General features: G+C 42.1%; 1 protein-coding gene across 2 annotated transcripts in view; it reads left to right on the forward strand.

The window, feature by feature from the left end:
- USP46 (ubiquitin specific peptidase 46) overlaps nt 1–23,028 on the forward strand; it is a 56,036-nt gene extending 33,008 nt beyond the window's left edge. For both annotated transcript variants that reach the window (XM_017671351.3, XM_073237626.1), the window contains exons 5-9: nt 4,044–4,120; nt 13,369–13,452; nt 15,384–15,581; nt 18,586–18,664; nt 19,493–23,028. In XM_017671351.3, the coding sequence (XP_017526840.1) occupies nt 4,044–4,120; nt 13,369–13,452; nt 15,384–15,581; nt 18,586–18,664; nt 19,493–19,594 (540 nt within the window). In that variant the 3' untranslated portion in view covers nt 19,595–23,028. The remainder of the gene's footprint in view (nt 1–4,043; nt 4,121–13,368; nt 13,453–15,383; nt 15,582–18,585; nt 18,665–19,492) is intronic.
- The last annotated feature ends 375 nt before the right edge of the window (nt 23,029–23,403 follow it).

Below are 23,403 nucleotides of genomic sequence, written 5' to 3' on the forward strand. Positions count from 1 at the left end.
TTTGTCTCAATAGTTTTGTCTAAAATCTACTTTATCTGATATTAATAAAACTTTCTACATACTTATGTTAACTCTTCACATAGTGTATCTTTTTTCATCCATTTACTTTCAATCTGTGTCTTTATATTTAAAATATGGATCTTATGGACTGAATATAGCTGGCCTTGCTTTTTAAAAAGATCCATTCTGAAATTTTATCTTTTACTTGAAATGTTTATTCCATTGATATTTAATGTAATTATTGATATGATTGGGTTTGGGGCTTCCATTTTATTACTTGTTTTCTATTTATCCCCCCTCAGATTTTTGTACTTCTGTTTCTCTTTATCCACTTAAAAAAAAATTTGATCATATGTGTGTGTGTGTGTGTGTGTGTGTGTGTGTGTGTATTTACAATTCCATTTTCAGTTTCACCATAGTATATCTTTGTATGTTGTTTTTTAGTGACTGTTAGAGATGACAGTGTACATTCTTCACTTCTCACCGTCTACTTACAGTTACTAATGTTACTATTTGACATAAAACACAGAAAGCTTATGACTGGGTAAGTGTGTAGTCCTTCCACCCCTGCCCTACCTTGTCATTTGTGCTCTAGTTCTTATATGTATTTCACTATGTATATTATAAACCCCAGACGACAATGTCACAATTACCATTCTTGATGCTCTTCATACTTTCTTGAGGATCTAGATTTCCATCTGTTATTATTTCCCTTTGACTAGAAGAACTTCTTTTAACTTTTCTTGTAGTGCAGGTCTATTAATGATGAATTCTCTTCATTTTTCATTCATTCTTGAGGGATATATATTTATGGAATATAAGAATTCTGCATTGATAGTTTTTTTTTAAGCATATTAAATATTCTGTTCCACTGTCAGCTGCCCTCCATAATTTTTGATGAGAGGTCAGTTTCCAGTTGAATCATTCCTTTATAATGGGTTATTTTTCTCTGTATATTTTTAAGATTTACCTTTGCTTTTGGTTTAAGGTAGTTTGACTATGATGTGCCTTGGTTGGCCTTCTTTGAATTTAACCTGTTAGTGTTTGTTGAGTATCTTTAATCTGTAAATGTATATTTTTCACCAGATTTAGGAAATACTCAGCCATTATTTTTCAAATAGTTTTTCTGCTGTATTCTCTCCTCCTCTTCTGGGACTCCAGTTCTATGTATGATATCATCTGACAGGTCTCTGAGTGTTTAACTTTTATTTCAATCTTTGTTTCCCTATAGTCTTCTCATTGGATAATTTCCACTGATCTGTCTTCAAGTCCATTTGCTCTTTTTCTCTATCTCCAGTTTGTTATTGTCTATCTAGTATATTAATTTTTCAGTTCTAGAATTTCCATTTGATTTTTTGTATGTTTCTCTGCTGAGATTTCTTATTTTTTGTTCATTATGAATATATTTCATTTTACCAAAAATAGTTATAGTATCTTCTTTAAAATCCTTGTCTGCTAATTCCAACATTGGGATCATCCAAAAATATGTCTCAATAGTTTTTTCAGAATGTCATCCATTTTCCTGGTTCTTCACATATTATAAGTTTATAATCTTATAAATTTAGGACATTGAGAATGTAAAGTTTGAGAGAGTATGGATTCTGTTATTGCTTATCATTAAGTATTGCATTTTTTTAAGTTTTTACAGGCATTTATTTGGCTGGACTCAAAACTACAAACCCTGTTTCTTAGGTGGCAGCTTGAATCTTTTATCACCCTTTTGTCTCTAGTTGAGTTGCTGTGCATGTACGCTGTGCCTGTGTGGCTCGGGGGTCAGCCAAAGATATGACAAGACATAGTTAGGGATACCCTCTTAGATTCTTTTCCTTCTTTCCAGCGGACATGGTTTCCCAGATTCAGAAAGACTGCATTCGTTCTGCTGCAGACCCCCAGATAAACGCTGTGAAACCAGCCCCTCATTCTGTGCCACTGTCCCCTCCAAGGACTACCCATCTGCCTGTTAGCATTTACTCTCTAATGCTTTCAGGTAGCCGCTTTTATTTATAGTCATCTGAGTTTATAGTTTTCTAGAAGAGTGTTGGAATGATAGGCTCTTACTTCCAGACAGTTACTGAAGCCAGTGCATTGAACTTTCATATTTGTAAGGGAGAGACAGATAAATAAAAAGAAAACATTCATAATGTTAAGTAGTTGTGTGTGTTATCTATTAGGCTTTGTTACAAATCAACCCAAAACTCTGAGGCTTAAGTGAACTATTTTTATTATAATTCCTGCAACTCTGAGCTGGCTAATGCTTGGCTGATCTAGGCTGGACGAAGCTGAACTTGTGTGTTTGTATTTGTATTTTAGATGGCTCACTTGTGTGTCTGCAGGCCAGCTGGGGGTGTTGCTCTAGATGGACTTGTCTGGGGCCTCTTAGTGAGAATAGCTCTCTTCAATAGTTCTCTCCTCTCCCTGGGAGCAGTAGGCTAGCCTGGGCTTATCCTTGTTGTTGAGACAAAAATGTAAGCAATTTCACAAGTGCCAGTTCAAGCTTCTGCTTATTACATGTCATCCAACATCCACTGGCCAAAGCAAGTCATGTGACTGAACTCAGACTCAAGGAAGTATACCTCTTGATGAGAGGATCTGTGAAGTCATGTGGCAAACAAACCAATGTAGGCAGTGGTGAAGATTTGGGGCCTTTTGTGCATTCTATCATAACTAATAAGTGTCATAAAAAAAATTAAAGGAGTATGGTAGAGCAGGTGTATGTGTGTAAATATACACATATTTTATATACAAAATTGAAATTATATGTAGTTGTATAGCCTACTTGTTCATTTAATATGATACCCCCAATGTCATAAACAGTTCCCAACTCTTTGACCATTTTAAGCCATTTAAAATTTTTTACCCATTCCTGACATATTAAATGCTTACTTTTCAAAGTACTTTGTGTTGTCTTATTTCATCCTTACAACGACCTTAAGAAATAGATACTCTTACTGTCCCCACTTAACAGCTGGGAAGACTGAGGCATGGGGAGGCTAAGGAACTAGCCTGCAGTCATCCACTTAACAAGTAGCAGGGACAGGATATGATGCAGGACAGTCTGTTTCAATACCCATTCTGTGTATGCTAATGAAAGTATAAAAGGTTGTGGCCACATCTCTGAATGTTTCTTTAGATCATTTCCTAGCAGCGGAGTACTGGGTTGTAGGAAGGTTGTCACACTTATATTATTTTCATTTTGCTGCCAATTGACTGGGACTTCAAGGTTGTTGCTGGGCTAGTCTGTCCCTCATACTCCAAGACAGTGTAAATACCAGGCTTGCTTCTGAACTGCTGGAATGTAAGCTTGTACTCATGAGGGAGCTTCCATCAGTGGGAGACCCACAGTTGGTGTGGTGTGAACTGTGGGTCACTGAGAAACACCTGGGCCAGTGGCTGGTACCATGGAGAGTGGCCCAGAGTAAGGCCCCAGGCCCGTGCCAGGTCGACTGCTATCACAGGCCCTACAGGGCTTTGCAAATGGCAGCCCCTTCTGGGCTAAGGGACAGCTGAATGGGTGGCTAGTGTGAGTGTCCAGCACATTGCATGTGAAGCTCCCAGGGCCCCACACAGAGTCTGAGGAGGCGTCGGGGGAAGGGTGTGATTTCAAAGGCCTAGCAGAAAGTGCAGACAGTTTCATGAAGGGCTGATCAGCTGAGTAGTGGGTTTTCTAAGTCTCTTGTCCTTTTTCTTTTTCTATTTTTATTCTGCCAGTTTGGGCTGTATGGACATTTGTCTGATACTTCCTCCCATGAAACGATGAGGGAAATGAATGGAATGGAAGTGAAATCTGGTTGAGTTTTCAGCATTAAAGGTTCCGAATCAGAGCTGGGATAGGGAAAAGGTTAAATTGAGAATTTGGGAATTTCTCTAGATTGGTTTCTTTCAAGGTAACCCTTGTTGCCAGTGAGTACCCCAAACTGCACATTATTACAGCAGTTTGGGTTTTGGTTACTTGTAAGTGTTTAAAGTTTTATCTACTATGTCCATTGTGTATTTTGTGCCTAACAGTTTCTTTCTTTCTTTCTTTTTTTTTTTTTTTGCTTCAGGTTAGTAGCAAAGATGAAGATTTTCTTGATCTTTCTGTTGATGTGGAGCAGAATACGTCTATTACCCACTGTCTGAGGTAACCTCATGAATTCTGACTGCGGTCTGAGCTTATCAGTAGTCTAGTAAATAAGTTGGGGGAGGAATCCTGTATTTACAGGAGATCCTGTAATCTTCCTGTTAGACCAACATAATCCTATTATTTTCTATATCTTTCTTCCCAAGAGAAATTAAAAATAGGCATATGTGGTCTGGAGAAGAGTCTGCTGAGAAGAGAGAGGATTGAGTAGAAGTCATTAGCCACTAATTTTAAAAATAAGTTTTTAATCCTTAATAATCAATGTGTGCTTTTGGTTTTCATCAGTCTCTGTCTCTCATGCACACACAATCACACAGTGCTACAGCTGCCTACCATTACTCTTTCTAAGCCAATCTATTATTTTAAAAAGTATGCACCTTTGCACTGAGAACCATGAGGGAATTGCCTTTTTCTCCATCTTTCAGCACTGTATGGAGATCATTGGTGGAACGAAAACCCTCCTCGTTAGGTTTGAGAGAGGTAAGGAGCCCAGAGCATAAGAACAGTGCACACCCAGGATTACCATGGGGATGCATATTGATGTGTATGTTAAAAATGTGCTCAGAGTTGGAATAAAGACATGGTTCTTTTTTCCCCTTCTTAATCCCTTCTTTCCTCTCTGACTTCCAGCACGAGGTCATGGGGGACTTATAATCAGCCCAGCCCTGGTCTAGACAGTGGGGATAGAGGAGTGAACGGACACAGTCCCTGCTCTCACAGCACTTACATTCTAGGGAATCCGCAGATGATCCGATCAGTACTCTGAGGGAAATGAAATGAGTCCAGATAGTGGCGGGTGGCAGGGGTGGGGGTTGTGAGTATAGACTGCGTGGTCAGGGGAAGCCTCCCCATTGCTTAGGATACTGCGGCTCACAGATGTTTTATAGCGTTGTAACACAGCACTGTTGATTTTTATCAGTAGGAATCAGGTGACAGCACTGTCAGTAAAGGAGTCTGGGTTACCTGGAACCTTCTGGAAGGATAAATTAAAGGGGCTTGCTGAGGTGGTCAACTGCCGGAGAGTCATCTTTCAGGACAAAGGGCTTCCTGGCTCACCTGGGTGTAGTATATGGGGCTGGGTCTCCATTCCCCTGGGGTCTTCGGTCCCCTTCTCTTTGCCTGTGCTATAGTTGCCTGGTTACCTCAGCACTTCTGTTGCTTTGGAATTTCACCCTTAGTCTCCAGATGCCTTTGGTCCGGGTATCTAGGACAAGTTAACTATCTCTTTGTGAAGTGTTTTGTAGGCTAGGATGGCTTCTTCTTCTGAATGGTTCTTTTTATGGCATCAGTTGCTAATATTCCTATGCAAAGCAGCCATTTTTATTTCTCCAAGGTTTTATGTTCACAGGGAGTGGAAATAGTCAAGGTTGTGCCAGCTGTTGTTGCAGATGAGGGAATGGGAGGAAAGGTGTTATTCGCCCATCCCCCGTTTTTGAGAGGGGAGGTGGGAGGGGTGGAATTGAGTTAGGACGTTGACTGCTTCCCCTCCCTTCTGAGAAATTCCTGGACTGTTCAAAAGGGCAGATGGCAGTGGCTGTAGCTTTGAGATCTTAACCAGGTAAAGGGCTAACTGGTTAGTTATCATTTCAATCCTTGGGAACCTTGTTACAAAGAAATGCAACCCAGATTCATGTTTTTGTTTTTTTTCTGGAGAAATGTATATACATACTGGTCATACTGCTTACTTGGTGAAGGCAGGTTAGAGGCGTTTAGAAATGTTGAAGCTGCATTGGATGAGTACAGCCTCGGAGCCTTTTAAACAACATTAGATTCTCATCTGATTAGACTGTCCAGGCTGATACTCTCAGAGTGTCTGCCCACTCGCATTTGACATTAGCCCTAAATTAGACCCCACTGGCTTACCTATAGCTGCTGTCACACATGCCTGAGATCTCACCTCCCCAGTGTAATTGTGGAGAAGCCTGCACGCCTGCCATGCGCCATTGAGAGTTCTGGGGTGGGAGTGACAGCCTTCCAGGCTATGCCAGTAGAATGAAGTGCAGGAGAGAAAGGCCTGGGGAATAAATGATGCCAGCTTTTTCTGAAACAACAGAGGAGAAATAATCCTAATCTTTTTGGCTCTTCTCATGGTTTAATTTGATTTGCATTTTTGAGGGTTTGTTTTTTAAAATTAGAATTATGAATTTTCTTCTTCACATGACATCTGCATATCTCTCCTGATGTGATATTTTATCTTTCACTTATTTTGATGATGAAAAAAATTAGAAGTCAAGCTAAAATTGTGGGATTTGAATGTAAGCTATCTGCGCCTTACTTCCAGGATGGCTTTAGGTGTTGATCACTATGTGTTTTCACTGAACTTTTCTCACAGAGAAATGATGATATAAATAGTGATCAAATTCAGAATACAGGGCTAGAGGAGTCACTAAGTCCCTATTGTACCTGAACTATAATTCTAGGATCTCAAACCCCAGTACTGTGTCTTGGGCAAGGTGAGCCATCTGTATCATCGGAGGACACTGAGAAGAGGGTTTTTTGGGGTCTTTTGAAAAGTTCAAGGATGGCCTCAAGCAAAAACTTAAAAAATGTGAAGTTTATCTTAATTAGCCTTCCATGGCCTTTTGGGCATCTTTTGTTTCCCACTTTAGTACCTTCGTCCTTCCCTGTGGCTCCTTCACAGAAATGTAGCTTTCTGCTCAGTGCCTGGTATTCTAGAGCCACTTTACCTTCCTCTGTCATTGTCTCATTGTAAATGCCCATCCTCGCAGTGCTAGGGAAGCCAGGTAGGTATTAGGAGGAAAGGGACCTTTTAATTCTCCCAAAGCTCTATTTTTAAAAATTAATCTTAAAAAAAATTTTTTTTGTTGGAATACAATTAGTATACAATATTATATTGGTTTCAGATGTACAACATAGTGATTTGATAACTATATACATCACTAAATACCCTGGTACATATAGTTACCCCCTACTATCATACCAAGATATTACAATGTTATTTGTCATATTCTCTATGCTATACTTGTGTTCCTATGACTAATTTATTTTATAATTTGAAGTTTGTACCTCTTTATCCGCTTCAGCTATTTTACCCATTCTCCCACCCCTCCCCTATGTTACTGACATTCTTGTCAGTATTTATGGGTCTGTTTCTTTTTTGTTTTGCTTTTTAGATCCCATGTATGTAAGTGAAATCATATGATGTTTGTCTTTCTCTGAATTATTTCATTTAGCATGATAACCTGTAGGTTTATCCATGTTGTTGCAAGTGGCAAGATCTTCTTTTTTATGGTTGAATAATATTCCATTGTGTATATGTACCACCTCTTCTTTATCCATTCATCTATTGATGGGCTCTTGGGTTGCTTCCATATGTTGGCTATTATAAATAATGCTACAGTAAACATAGGTGTGTAAAAATTAATCTTTATAAAACAATTCCTTTTCTCATTTTGAGAAAGTTCTTTTATGTACTGAGTTCATATACATCCCTACCACACATCCATTGCCGCTTGCTTATTTATTAGTTTGTCTGTTCTGCTTCTCTGACCTGTGTTTTGAGTTTGGTTATTGATATATGTAGGGTATTGTCTAATATCTGAGACATATGTCTTTCTCATGGATTTCTTTTTATAATCTTTAATGCTCTAGTGTGTATCAGAATCACCTGGAGAAGTTGATAAAAATAGGGGCCCATCCATATTCAATGTTGGTGAGTCTGGGTCTCTATTTTTAATTCATGTTCTGGGTGATTCTAATAAAAGCAATGCTTGAGAACCATTGCTCTAGATCTTTGCTTCTCAAACAGGGGTCTGTGGACAAGCACCATTGACCCATGTGGGATCTCACTAGAAGGGCAGCATCTCAGGTCTTCCCCAGCAATGAATGAATTGGCATCTGCATTTTGACAAGCTCTGCAGGTGATTCAAAGGCATAGTAACCTTTGCAAAGCTTTGGGAATAGGGCTGTCAGCCTTGGCCATATATTGGAACCACCTGGGAAGCTTTAAGAACAAGAATGCCTGGATTCTACCTGAAGAGATTCTGATGTAATTGATGGTGGGGGGTGGGGGAGGTTGGAGGGGTTGGGGGAAAGGGGTGGCATTAGACCTTGTGATTGTTTTCAAAGCTCTCCAACTGGTGTGCCAGGAAATTAAGTTACAGGGGTGTATAGACCTCTCTGTTTCTGGGAGGCTAGGCAGAGCCTGGAGGTGCCAGAGCCCTGCGGCTAGCCGTGGGAGCAGCTGTGTTGGTTTACCCCAGCAGTCCTCTAGTATCATTTTCTATGTGGATCATGACATGAAAATTACTGGGAATCATTGTTCGAGACTTTTTTTTTCAAATCCTTTTAAACTGTTGTATGGACAAGTTAAGATTGTAATTAAAAATGTAGACATTAACTTGGACACAATAGCTGACTTTACAACAGAGAGCCTTCCCATCCAGGAATGTAGTGTTTCTTCATTTTTTCAAGTACTCTTGTATATATTTACATAGGTTTTATAGTTTCCTTTATAAAGACTTGTGTTTCCTATTAGATTGCTTCCTGAAATACATTTTTGAATAATGTTTTATTGCTAGTTGACTCTTTTTAAAGAAATACAAAGAGTTTTTACTTTTCCATCAGCCTCTGTGCTTTGGTAATTTATCCCAACTCTCAGGAAGGCCTTTCTACCCTCTTTCTCCCCTTTGACTTTCCTGTTGAAAGTTTCATCAACCTTTGTTGCCTGGTTTTTGTTCCAACAACTGTACAGTGTCAACCTACAGACCTGCTGTGCCTCACCATTGCCTGCTGGGGTCATTGCCTTTCCTAACTCAGCCCCACTTTCCAGTTCTCAGCTCACAGATGCCCTAACAGTGTCACCCCGCCTCTCTTGGCATTGAGCCTCCAGCCAGCTGGGGCCGGGCAGGATGGTGGTTATTTGTAAATCGGGTTTTACACATTAGGTACTAATTTTTACTGTATTTCTTCCAATCTGGGTCTATGTCTTGCCAGTGGGTTTCAGCCCAGGCAAATTCTCTATGGTTTCAATGTGACCAAAGAAATTGACAGCAAAACGTTCTTGGGGTGAAAGAGCTATACCCAACTTTATTTCCAGGTCAGTCACTAGAATCCCATTCACTCAGAGTGAGTCTGCAGGCAGCAAGCCAGTCTCTGCCTCTGGGCCCTCTGTCCGCACAGCCATCCTCTGGGCCCTCTCTGCACAGTTGTCCCGTACAGCCTGTGCTCTCCTCTCTTGCAGCCGTGCCACTGTGTCGTGCCCAGAGCACTGGGCGGAGCTCTTTATATAGAGTCAACAGCCATGTATTGCCCACAGGTGTGCAGTGAGCTAGTCAACCAGGGCCAAGTGAGAATCCTGGCCACAGGAACTCTCATTTTATCCACATTCCACCCCTCCAGGATCCTCTCCTCTCAATCTATGTGCCCTTAGTCCTCTGCAATGGTCCCTGTGCAAGGAAACTCGAACATTGTTCTCCAGCTTCTCCAGCAAAAAGTCTTGCAGACACACAGGCTGGACTCGTGTCTCTGTCTCTGACCTCTGCCTCTTTGGTCTTAATGGCTGGAACTGCTACTCTGGTTTCAGCTGTTGCCATAGCTCCAGTAAGATCCTATTTAGCTTCCCGTCTTAATTTCCTTCCATCTACTCCTGCCCGTATCAAATCATCCCACATCTGGGTCCTCGTAACCCTCAAGAGGCCCCTCAAATTCCTCCTGTGAGTAACAGGTCTTATTTCTTTCCGGGTTATTTCTTTCAGCTACTGTATGTGTCACCTCGCATTTTGTAATCGCTGCCTCAAGGGCGGGCTGCACTGTCAGGGAAGACAGCTTTCCCATCTCTGATCCCAACAGAACAATTCCATCCACCTCTAAGTCCCACAGCCACCAGCTCAGCCTGAGTATAGCAACGGACCATAGAGTGCTCCATGACCTGGGGAGGGGGCCGCTCCTCTCCTTGGGGAACTTTAAGCTGCTGGCTCTTTATTTTTTTTTACAACCACTGGGCATGCTTTCAATACTTGGAGGCACCGTCCCTTCATCCTTCTCCAGCTCCTCCATTTCTGGGGCTGATGGCACCTTTCTCTCTCCTCCCCCAAGTGCCTCCTCTGCTACAATCTTTACCTTTTCTACTGTGCCTTGCAGCAATGCTACCTCAGTCTTCAGAAGGTCTCTTACCCTCAGCTCAATGCTTCACAGCTGATGTTCTCGTGCCACCTCTGCCTGCGCTCCCCTCAGGAGCTTGTCTTTTTCCTTGATGTCCTCTTCCTCCTTCAGAACACCTGGCAGCACTGCTGTCTCGTCTCCAATGGCACCTTGCTTCTGATGCTCTCATGCTGCCTCCTCCTGCATCAAGGCCATCTCCCTCCTCAGGGAATCCACAGAGGTTTGCAGCTCGCGTTCTTGGGTCTCCTCTGTAGACTTTTTAAATAATGTGACAAGCAGCCAATCCACAGTCCCCACTGCCTCATTGGTACTCTGCTTCTCGAAGGATCTGCTTATTATACCAAGGGCCACCCCTACAGCCTCAGGTGTCACCTCCACTTGCCTCCAGTCCTGGAGTGGGGGCCAGTCCTCTAGGAGGCAAGCCACCTCAGACCACATACCAATTGGGGGACAATCCAATATCTCCCCATTCACAGGCGGCAGCCCGCTGAAGTACCCCTCCCATAAGGGGAGCCTGTCCTTTTCCTTGGTCAACAATGAATCCTGCCGACTATGCTAATTGTCTTGCCAATGGGTTTTAGTCCTGGGCAAGTTCGCTATGGATTCAATGTGACCAAAGAAATTGATAGCAAAATGTTATTGGGGTGAAAGGGTCATACCCAACTTTATTTCCAGATGGCAGGTCAGTCACTAAAATCCTGTTCACTCAGAGCAAGTCTGCATGCAGCAAGCTGGTCTCTGCCTCTGGGCCCCACTGTCCACACAGCCATCCTCTGGGCCTCTCTGCCTGCACAGCCGTCGTGCACAGCCGTTCTCTGGGCCTCTCTGCACAGTCCCACACAGCCATCCTCTAGGCCTCTGTCCTCCGTGCTGCCACCACTCCAGCCTCTGCTCTGCTCTCCTGCAGCCTTGCAGCCGTACCACCATGTCATGCCCAGAGCACTGGGTGGAGCTCTTTATATAGAGTCAACAGCCATGTATTGCCCACAGGTGTGCAGTGAGCTAGGTCAACCAGGGCCAGGTGAGAATCCTGGCCACAGGAACTCTCATTTTATCCACAGTCTATAAATACTTCAAAAACTTTCTTTGAAAAAAGTGGGACTAAAATGTGTTGACTTCCTTGTTAATGGCTGTGCTTGCCTTGGTTGTTCTGTTTCTTTAGCTGCATGAAACTGTCTGTGGTAGGCATTTCAAGGCTGCGAATCCCCACCATCACCCAAACTCTTCTTTCGGCATCCTCCCATTCCGCCCGAGTAAATCCTGTGCAGGCGAGGGAAGGTTTCATGTCAGTTACTCCATTGAAGAGCCAGCCCAGATTCATTCAGCTGTCTGAGTCTGTATTGCACACCAAGCCTTTGGTGCAGGCATCAAAATTTGAGGGTTGAGTGTAAGTGACTTCCAGATTGTTTCCTTGCTTCTCAGCCCCTTCCAGCCCTTCTGCTGTGCCATGCATTCGCTCAATCTGGACTCCCTGACTCTTCCCCACCAGGCTCACTTTCCCTCTTTGAGAACCTGACTCAGATACTGCTACTCAGGGAAACCTCCTGAGTTACCCCAGGTCAAGTTCACATCTCCTTCCTTGGTGCTTTCTTTCAGCTGGGCTGATACACATGCTTCTGTCTTCATTCAGCCGACAAATATTAAATGCCATGATGTATGGGGCCACTTCTCAGTGCTGGGCTGTAGAGGTGAGTGCCTGCCCACTGAGAGGGGAGGCAGGTAATGAAATGAATAGAGGATGGTTTCAGATAGTGATAAGTGCTCAGAAGAAAACAAGACAGAACAAGATGGGGGTGGGTGGGCTGGAGAGAGTGGATAGGGATGTCTTCTCCCAAGAGGCGACAGACATATCATGGTCATGAGCCATGGAAGCATCTGGGAAGAAGCTGTTAGTGTGGAGGAAGCAGCTCCTGCAAATGCCCCGAGGCAGGAAGAGTGTGGCACTCTGGAGGGCAGGAGCAGGGGGATGGGGGTGGGATGGGGTGGGAGATGAGGTCAGAAGAGTAGTGGGTTTGAGGACTGCAGTGGCAAGGAATGTGGATTTTATCCCTAAGTGCCGAGGAACTGTTGGGGGTTTAGCTAAGGGAATCATGTGAAATGATTTATGTTTAATTTCCTCACATGTGTCTGTTAGACCATGAGCTGTGTGAGGGCAGCAAATCCCCAGCACCAAGCCCAGAGCACTGTCAGTAAATGTTTGAAGATTTAATGCATGAACAGTCTGTGTTTTTGTTTGATAAGCTCTAAGTGGTGAGTCATTAACACCATGTAAGTAACCTTTCTGTTTAATAAAATCCGATCATCCTGGTGCTAGGTCATTCCCTATGAATAAGGGAATATCAGACTTTCTCAAGACTTCAGGTGTCATTATTTTCTGGATGTTCTTTTTAGCCTTCAAAGCAGTACCAAAGGGTGTTAAGTAGAATCTCTGTGACCAGAAAAGAATGAAAAGCTGACATTTAAAAAATGAAAATGATATGCAGTGCAGTAAAACCTCATGATAAGGCAGATACAGATACACATCACAATGGCATTTGCTCTCAAAAGGAAGCAAGCTGGAGTTTTTCTGGGGTGTGGGCAGGAGGGTTGGTGGCAAGTAGTCATCTCCTGATAGTTTGGGCCTCTTAGTTCCATATAGGGGCAGTTGTATATGGTTTAAATTTCACTGTGTTTACTTTTGTGCTGTTGGAAAATATAGACCACCTGGGACATGTTTTTCATTAACTGCACAATAATATCATCTTGAATTTTATGTGATTGACTTTTTTAAGCCTGACCATAACAATGGGCTTTTGCTATATATAGTTAGAAAATTTTTAATCTCCAGTGTACAGGTATATGTATACAGGTATTATAAATTATATCCTTACAAAACTTTGAGTTTTTCCTAAATCAGTTGGAAATCCTAATTTATATCTGTCTCTGTCCCATTAAATAAAGCTTGGGAAATTCTTTTGTTGGGCCATCATACCCAGTCATAGTGCCTATTTGGGAGAAGGTCTCCGCTCATTGCTTCTCCACCCACACTCACTTAAGAATACGCTACAGGGAACAGAGGATTTAAAACATGGCAAACCAAGTAATTTTGGACCTTGTTTTTAAGTTGAAAATATTTTTCTCTACAGAGACTTCAGCAACACAGAAACTCTGTGTAGTGAACAGAAGTATTACTGTGAAACATGCTGCAGCAAACAGGAGGCCCAGAAGAGGTGCGTGAAGGGTTCTGCTCAGGGCCTAGCTTTGTGTTGTGAAAAGGGACCAGACTCCGGAGCCTGACAGATCTGATTTCGAATCCCAGTTCCATGGGCTCATGGCCCAGCAGCTTTGGAGAAGTCATTTCCCTTCCTTCCTGGTGAAACTAGGATAAGAATGCCTACTGTGGGCAGTTGTCATTTCATCTAGTCATTCAATTATGTGTTCATTCCTTCATTCAACAAATATTTGTTGAGTGCTCTTATCAGATACTGTGCTGGGTAAGCAAATGGTGATCAGATGTAATTGCTATCCTCTTGGGATTAAAGACAAATTATGAAAAGGACTCAGTGTGTAGCACAGAATAGACACCCAATATTGTTAGTATTGCCTAAATACTAGAACTTATTAGAAACCTAAGAGCTTAAAAAAGTTAATCACTTAATAAAGAATCACAGGGAATCAATAACATCAGTTATAAGGATAGGTGATAATAACAAGGCCATCACATTGTGAACTGATACAGGACCCAAGGTTGCTCATTGTTTTACCAGCACCAGGTACAGCTCTTGGACAGTCCAAGATTATCCTAGTCAAGAAACTAGACATTTTAGTTATCCTTCCTGCGAGTTCAGTTTACCCTGCCAGTGGTTGTGGAGTATTAAAGGTAACTTGCAGATGTTCAATGCTGCCGAAAACCATCTGAAACCCTCAGGGATCTAGAGCTGAGGTTGAAATGATGTCTCTGTCCAGCCTCCCTAGCTTTTCACCCCAAACACGCTCACCTTCCTTGCTGTGTCAAAATTTAAAAAGGCTAGGTAGGGATTGTGCCACTCCTAGGGGAGGTGGTGGGTATCTTTTGTTAATGGCCTGGGGAGCTCACCTCTGCTCCCCATCCTTAGAAGCTAAGTCTGCCTGCAGCTGCCCAGGTCTTCCTACAGGACACGAAGGTGTTTCCTCCTCAGCCCTGGAGGTTTATTCGTTAAAATGTCACGTGTTCCTGAAGAATATGGGGTCGTCCATAATTCTTGTATTCTGTTGATGTTGTTATTTTGCTTATTTTCATGAACAGGGTTTTACCTCAATAGGTTACTGAGTAATTTTCTTAAAATCTGTCCTTCTCAAATAACCTAGACTGAAACGTACACAAACTGAACTGCATTTACCTAGATCAGGACATTCATACAACAGGGGTCCTGGAAGATCCTCTGTTCTGGCAGAGTTATCTGCACAAATGGGCATCTTTGTGCCTTTTTCCAAGGAATATTAATGGTTACCTAGTGAAAAATGCTTTCTGTGTTTATGAAAATGGGGAAATGCCACATCAAACAGAAGAAAACGAAAGTTCCTTTACAGCAGAATTTCTCAAAACCCAATCCCTGCATTTTATGAATGAGGAAACTGAGAGCTCGGGAGGGGAAATAACTTGCCCAAGAGCAGAGGAATTAGGAATGAGGCCAAGCCTAGCATGCCCCGTTTTCTGATGGTCACAAGCGCCATGTCTGAAGTGTCCCCACTAGTCCTCAGAACCTGGAAACCCAGACCACACCCAATGCTTGTCTTTTTCCCAACTTCCTTTTCTCAAAACCTCCTCTCCATGATCTCGAGTGAGAGGATTGTCCAAATATTGTCCTTCCATGGGAGGAAGAGGGCAGTAACAGAGAACAATTGCACATCATATTTTTATTGGCACAGAAATTCTGGAATGGCTCCTTGGACCTGAGACCTGCTGATGCACTTTTATCTCACTGGCTGTACTTCAGTTAGCTGAGCTGGGATAAGTCAGCTCTACAGAAGTGAGCATACTTTTATTCTTGCAAATGGTTTGGTTATTTGCTGGCTTGAAGTTTGTTAGGATGCCCCCTGCTCTCCATGTGTACAGGCAGCGGTGCTCTGTTCCCTTACCAGGTACTGGGTACCACTGATTTTCTATTCTGTGGTTTCTTAGAATGAGAGTGAAAAAGTTGCCCATGATTTTGGCACTGCATCTAAAGCGGTTCAAGTACATGGAGCAGCTCCACAGGTACACCAAGCTGTCCTACCGCGTGGTCTTCCCACTGGAACTGCGGCTCTTCAACACCTCCAGTGATGCCGTGAACTTGGACCGCATGTACGACCTGGTTGCTGTAGTGGTTCACTGTGGCAGGTGAGGGCAGGCGGGGTGCTGGGATGCTCAGCAGAAGCATGAGGCTTGTCCTCATGCCAAAATACATCAGCAGCACCATTCCTGGGCTGTGAGACTCGGTAATCATGGTACTTTTGGCATCTCTTCCAAGTTCTTTATCATCTCAAAATAAATCTGAACATGCCTACATATATACATAAGATAAATTATAATAATGAGGATCTGAATGTTTTGTGGAAGGGGAAATAATTTGATAAATCTCTGCAGGATGTAAGTGATGTTTAGGAGGAGTTTGAAGCTAACATGGAGAAGTAATGTTTATACTATGATTTTAATTATTAAAAAGCCAGGTTACCTATATAATATAGGAATGGGTTGATTGACTTTTCACCCCAGACTGTGGTGATGGTATAGGTATTATCTGACTATATAGGTATTTTAAGATGTATGAACACAGACTGGAAGCAGTAGGTTAAACTTAGTAATTTTTTTGGCAATTTTGAATGATTAAAAATGTACTATCAAAAAATATTCTCTACAGTTTTTCACTCTTTCCTCGATATTCTATAATAAGGAAAAACCTTTTACATAATCAAAAAAAAAAGAGAGAGAAAGCCCTTAGATACAGAGAAGCAAAGTGTTGTGCCAAGAGTCCTTTGAGCAAGTATGTTGTATCCCACTGTGTAAGAATGGAGAAGTGGGATGGATTGGATTGGAGTGGATAGACCATTCCCAAGAGAATGTGTGGTTTCACAAGGAGGAATGGGTTGATTGACTTTTCACCCTGGACTGTGGTGATGGTATCAGAAACTATAGCCTCACATGTGAAACACCTCGTGTTTTGTCCCATGCAGAGTAATTGTAAATCACTGGGAAGTTTCTCATGTTCCCAGTAAGTTATATGTATCAGCCAGTTCTAAGCCAGCTTTGTGTTTTCCCTGAAGAATAGTCCCAATAGTTACTCTTTTAAAGAAAACAGGGGTCCCATGATCTGGAGACTAGCCATGAACACTGGGTCCTGGGACCCCTCACCACAGGGGGTGGGAGGTGTCTTGGGGCAGGCACAGTGTTGGCACCTGGCGGGCACTGTGGCCAGGTGGGCAGTGGGCCAGTGGGGACAGGTCATGGGGAAGCAGAAGTGCTCACGTGCATAGGGTATGCACAGGTTTCAGGATGGGTCTCTGTAGGTGCCGACTCTGACCTTAGGAGCACTGGTGAGGTCAAAGCAGAGACCCATTTAGGGGAATGGTGGGCAAGTAGGGGGCTGGATTCTGGAATAATAGTTTCTATAATGGGGACACAAGATCAGAGCAGCCCTGGGAGCAGGGGCTAGTTGATGCCAAGTCACGCATGCTGCTAATTAGAATTCTTCAAATTCTTCCCCCCTAGAGGTAGGATTGTTTTCATACACAGAGCAGGACTGGCCTGTGCACAGGAGTCAGATGGCTTCCAGCTGTAGGCTCTGGGAAGCTCTAGGCTGGGGAGCCGGGCCCTTGCCTGAGGACCTTCTGGACCATGGAGGAAGGAGCATACAGCCTCCTTCATTGATTTCTACCACAAGAATTTTTTGAACCCTTGTTTCCTGGGTTCCGTGGCAGGATCTGCAGATACAGCAGTGAACAAGACCCCTGGGGGCCCTGCCCGCACGAAGCTGAGGCTCTAGTGGGAAAGTGACAAATACACCAGCCTGCACCTCCACAGCCACAAAAGCCTCTGCAAAGCTGACAGTCTGGGTCAGTGCTGTGGGGACTGACCGGGAGAGGAGGGAGCAGCAGGGCGCACCACTTCAGGGAGGGTGGTTGGCAAAGATTTATTTACCGAGGGAATGTTTGAGCAGAGGCCTAAGGGAGAAATGGGCCAAAACTGCAGACTTTGGGGGAGGATTATTTCAGGCAGAGTTGCCAAAAGTGCAGAGGCCCAAGATGTGAAGGGGTGACTGGTGAGAACCAGAGTAGAGTGGGCTGGGGCTCAGGAGGTGGAAGAGGGCGGAGGAGGTTGCAGAAAGCAGGAACAGGTCATGTGGATCATCTTGTTTTTAAACAAACCAAACAAAGGGAAATTCAGCTTCAATGGTGCATTGAAAAAAACAAAACTAGATGTAGGATTGAAATCCCCTCAGTTGTGCAAATCTAACTACATAGTTGTTCTTCCTATTTTTTCCAATTTTGTATACTATATACCTTTTATTTTAGCACTTGTTTTTATCCGTTATGGTTTAACATTTTTAACATCTTTCTAAAGTTTAAATCAGATATGTCCTTCCTCAAAATTCCCCACTGTCTTCCTGGTTCACAGCAAAGTCCAAAATCTCAACCATACCCCATTCCCACCTCTCTGGCTTCCCTCACTGCCTCCCTCAGCTCTAGCTTCCTTGCTGTTCTCAGGCACACCGAGAACCTACTGTCCCACCAAGACCTTTGCACTTGCTCTTCCCTGTTCGGGAATTTCCATCCTATAATCACATAGCTTGTTACCATAATCCCTCTGTCCACCGCCCCACCTCCCTGCCCCATTTCCCTCTGGGAATTTTTCTCTGATACCTTCTCCCTCTCACACACTGTCTTGTTACTCTATTCTTCTTCATGGAACTTACCACCACTTGAAATGTATTTATATTTTAATTTATTTATTGCCTTTCTAGCCCTCAGCCCAAGAAAGTGGGGACTTTGTTCTGTTCACTGCTTTTTTGCTGATAGAGTAGGGTGTGGCACAGAGTAGGTAGACAGTAATTATTTGTTAATATTTGTTGAATTTGAATGTCTGTTTCCCCCCTGGAGTGTGAGTCCTTAGAAGATAAATGTTTGACTCATCTTTGCATTTCCTTATGCCCAGCACAGTGCCCGCACCTGGGTGTTTCTCCAAATTGTGGCCCAATGAATGTGGACATAGACATGACCTATACCAAGTTCTCTGTCCTGATGATAAGGTTTTTTCTTAGTAAATCACTGCTTATAAAGAGCTACATAGAGTTTTATAAAGAAATAAATGTTATCTTGGTAACTTTCTTTTGTTTGTTTTTTTCCAGTGGTCCTAATCGTGGGCATTATATTACTATTGTGAAAAGCCATGGCTTCTGGCTTTTGTTTGATGATGACATTGTAGAGGTTAGTATGCAGATTATTCTACAGTAGGGCAGGGCATAGACACTATTTTGGGGATGTGTGTCTGTAGAATGTTCCAAAACAGGGATGTTTTCCCATAGTCTGACTTGAAAACAACTTACATTTCTCTCAAGACTAAATTCTGTTGTTGCTTGTTCTCTGTGGAAAGGGCGAAAGGGGTGTGATCATGGACTCATTAATACTGTGTTCTTGTTAGGGCAGCTGCTCAGCCAGAGACATGGGATCTCTGTGCCCCCGTAAATCGTATTTATATATAAGCCCAGTTTCCTACCATGGTGAAAACCCTCTCTGGTATAAACCAAATAATAACTTTGAGGTTGTGTTAAAATTATTCATGATACCAAGTTTTTCTTGTACTGATTATTATTTTTAAATAGTTTTTCAGTCTCTTGAACCTGAAAATCTTTATATTACACCAGAGTATTCCATATTGTGATTTTGTTGTAAGGGAACCCTAGCTGGAAAGAATCCCACCCTGACAGACACAGTCGCTGTTAGCCCTGGGGTAGCCCCTCCGACTACCTGACCAAGACTCCCCAGTGTGCCAGCTGAGAAACAGGAGTCCTGGCTGCTAGAAAGAGTGCCCACGTGTGGTTGCTTATAGATTGAAGAGTGGCTTTCTTCCCCAGTGATTAGCAACTTATGTAATCACATCCCTCTGTCAAGTGGAATTACCTTTTTGCTATTCAAAGTTCCAACTGTGATTTTATAACAAGCAGTGTTTCTTATGTTTTCTTGTACATTCCATTAGTTTTTCTTTCCTTCTTCCACTCTTGTTAGACAATTAATTGTTCTTTCTGTCTTTTGCAGAAAATTGATGCCCAAGCTATTGAGGAATTCTATGGGTTGACATCAGATATATCAAAAAATTCAGAATCTGGATATATTTTATTCTATCAGTCAAGAGAATAACTTAAAGAGCTGTAGGACTAATTCAAGTGGGGGAAATGTTCAAAGCACTAGTACCCAGTTTCTCTGCAGACTTTCTTCTTCCCCATTGGTCCACCAGTGGTATTAATCCAAGTGTCAACGGTCTGGCTATTGGACTCTCTCCTCCTTTGTTTTTTTACATGCAGCACTACGTGTGGTTTTATTTTCATCTGAGGTAGAGTTAACTGCAATCAGATTGTGGTAAGATTTACATGAATAACAGTTGCTAATTTCAGGATGGGGTAAATGCTATGTCACTGGCTATGTCTTGCTGAATTATAACGACATTTCCTGCAAATGTCTACAGTTTATTTTGGTTTTTTTCTGAACTTCCTAAATGGCTTCCAGGGTGTCCTGTCAGTGCATTGCTTTAACTTGTCCCTGGAGACATTGCCACCCATTTTTAGCTTCTCTGCCTCTTTTCTGACAGAAGGACTGAAGAACTGAGTAGGTGTTCACCTTTTAGGGCTGCCGCTATAGCTTTAAGTTTGTGCAAATGAATTGTTTAAAAGTGAGTAACCTCCATACTGAAACCATCCTTCAGGTGGAACAGCGAGGAGTTGTTCACCGCAGTTGTGTCAGCCTAGGCTGTGCTCATCTAGCCTCCAGGATTCTGGGAGCTGCGATGGCGTGGAGCGCAGGGCAGCCAAAACCAAGAGGAGGGAGCTTCTGTGGACAGCGAAAAGTCACTGTTTTAATCTTTCTACCAAAACCAAGTTTGAGGAAAATAAATGTGCTGCTTCTAGTGGCACTTTTCTTCTGTAAGGTCCTGTGAGTTGTGCTGTCCCTTCTCTGGCACTGCTAAGCTTTCCAAGGTATCTTCCCAGTCACCCTGGTGTCCCTCAGGCTGTGGTCGTACGGTTGAGACACCCCGTGGCTGCACAGCTCTGCTGAGCCGGTCAGTACCAACATCATCGGGAAGAGGGGAGGCTCTGCACCTCCACCACCATCAGCCGCCTTGTACAACCTCCCTCATTGAACATTCCAGCCTGTTAACTGAGGCCCTGACAAGTCCCAGGGCTAAGAGGGAGCCCTCCCCAGAGGCAGTGCTGGAGCTAGCTGGGTATGAAGGTGGGTCAAAGGAAGTGTCCGCGGGCAGGTGCAGGAACGAACAAGATGATGGCGTTTCTTTGGCTCAGACTCCTAGAATGCTTGACAAGGTGGAGTTTTTTGGAAGAACCTCATCTCATCATAGTAACTTGTACCATTTTCACTTTTGTTATATATGTATTTATTAGAACATCTGATTATTGGTACCTTTTATTAAAAGGGTTGGTTTGGTGTTTTACGTTAAGCTGGTTTTGGTTTCCTACAAACACTCCTGAGTCGTAGATCTTGGTTGCTTCCTTTTGGAAGTCAGTTGATGTCCATACCCTGTAACATACTGTGAACCTATTGTTACCTTAATAAATCAGCAAACGAACATGCAAATGTTTGGCATAATGTGAACTGAAGTTGAAGTTGGAAATGTTAGTGGTCATTTTGCAACAATTATGAGCATAGCACTTTATCTAGATGAAAACTGGATTTCTTATCTTTGAAATATCTCGAACAGTTAATTGCTCAGAATTTAAGTATGCCAACAACTCATTTTTTCACACTTAAAGTGAAATGTTTTACTCTTTACTGGAGAAGATAAAAACAGGGTGATCTTCACATTATTGTTTTGTACAAATGATGAAAACATACCTTGCTTTATTTAGAGGCAAATTCTTATTTATAAATATTTTGTCTTTTTTTTCCTCCACTAAGCATATTCAGTAATCACTTACCTAGAAGGTGGTATTTATTCTGTTTTTAAGGAGAGACACTTGCCAATTGAAGGTCATTGATTTAGGGAACTATTTGTACTATATATAACCCATATATTTGATTGAAGGTTGCAAATTTTAAAAGAATGATGGTTGATATCTTATATATTTGGCACTGATTCATAAGAAAAAGTATTAAAGTTATCTTTGAAATTACTCTTGAAGCTAATTTATTAGGGGAAAAAGTTTCAATTGGAAGCATAGAGAAGTAATATCTAAATGCCAAATCATAAATTCAGTACACTTTTTTTTTAATGCAAAGCTATTTGCAATGACTTAACTAATTCCATTTAATAGAAAGGGTCAGTTAAAATTCAGTATTCATGGGCAGATTTTTTAAATAAAAAGATAAGTATAGAAGATCATGCAAGACATTAAAATGGTTGTGTGATACAGGAAAAGGAGGTTGGGAAAAGACCAAATTGCACTTACCCACTGATGCTCCATCAGTTTTTTAAACTTTAGAGCTGACAATTTCTTCCTCTCCTCTCCTCTTCAATAAATGAAACAAAACACTAGGCAGCTACATTTCCCACCCCCACTCCCCCAGCCATTTCACTTTGTGTAAAGACAGAGCATGCAAACACTTTTTCATTTTTCATTGCTCACACAGAGCAGAGAACGCTGTGGGTTCTGTGGGGCCATTCTGAGGTCAGTGGCAGCACAAAGGCCCAGCAGTGTCCCCTCCAACAGCCAGGGTACTCATGTGTCATTTTCTGGCAGGAGTGAGTAGGCCTGCTGTATTTCTAACTGGTGGGTGTTTTACACTTAAAAAAGAAGTATTTGCTTTATTGGTTACTAGTTTGCATCTAGATTATGGTACATTACATTAAAAAGGCATTTGTTTGAAGTTTTGATAAAATTCTGACATCCAGTCCTGTCATGTCGATGCATTTTACATTCGGAGGCGCCGTGAAGTGGACGGGCTTGAAGAGAGCCAGGGAGCAACTCAAGAGGGTGTTGCCTGGAATAGGAAGCCAGGCATACTTGGTCCTATGACTTGGTATATTTTGGATTTCAGATGAAATGGAAAAAAATGACAGAAATAGTCCCTATGCATATATTTTCATGGATACCCTGGATTTCATGGGCATGCCTAACAGTGAACTATGTTCTAACTGGAGCTTAGGGCTTATTTTAGATATTGGAGTGTAGCTTTATTACAGATGGATTTTATCTTAAAACATTGCATTTTGATCAACTTTGTATATTCATGTGTATTAAAATACTGTGCAGTAAATGTTTTGCCCTTATTTGCCCTTATATGGTCAAGGCATTTATTGGCACTATTGTGATTCACTCATGTAAATGGCATGGGTTGGAGAAAATTGTTTCCTACATTTCTGCCTAATTGTTTCCCAGTATTACATTAATTTATTTTTGGCTTCCATTTCTGTATAACCAAAATAGTTACTGTATTTGTGTGGCATTTGATTTTGTTGCTTAAAAAACAGTTGTTTTTATTTAATCTATACCCTAATTTTTTTAATGTAACCAATTTAAGCACTTTAAGCAATAATGTCAATCTTGTGAAATTTCAATCAGTTTAACACCCTGCCTCTAAAATTGTTTGCCAAAAAATAAATAAAATAGGAATTCTCTTGCTAGAGAAGTACATCTGGGTAATGTTACACACATGGACTTAAAATCCTTTTTATAAAATGTGAATTACTGGCAAGTCTCATGTCCACATAATCGTTCCAAACTTAATTTTGAAGCCATGGAAATGTAAAGAACATTTGGTCATTGTAATATATAAAGGTGGTGCTACTGTCAAGGTTGATAAAGTCAGTATTCTGGAGATAACTCACTACTTTTTTGAGTGAGTAAGATGAACAGAATTAGTCCAGAAACCTGAATTTGGGGAATAGCAAATGGAGGATATCAGTGAAACAAAAGACTCAGGAGAAGCATATTAAGCATCACAGTGAATTGCTTAGGTGGGACTTTGCCTTTAAAAATATCCTTGACCAGTTATAG

This window comes from Manis javanica, chromosome 5 (assembly GCF_040802235.1).
Source record: "Manis javanica isolate MJ-LG chromosome 5, MJ_LKY, whole genome shotgun sequence".
Classification (NCBI taxonomy): Eukaryota; Metazoa; Chordata; class Mammalia; order Pholidota; family Manidae; genus Manis; species Manis javanica.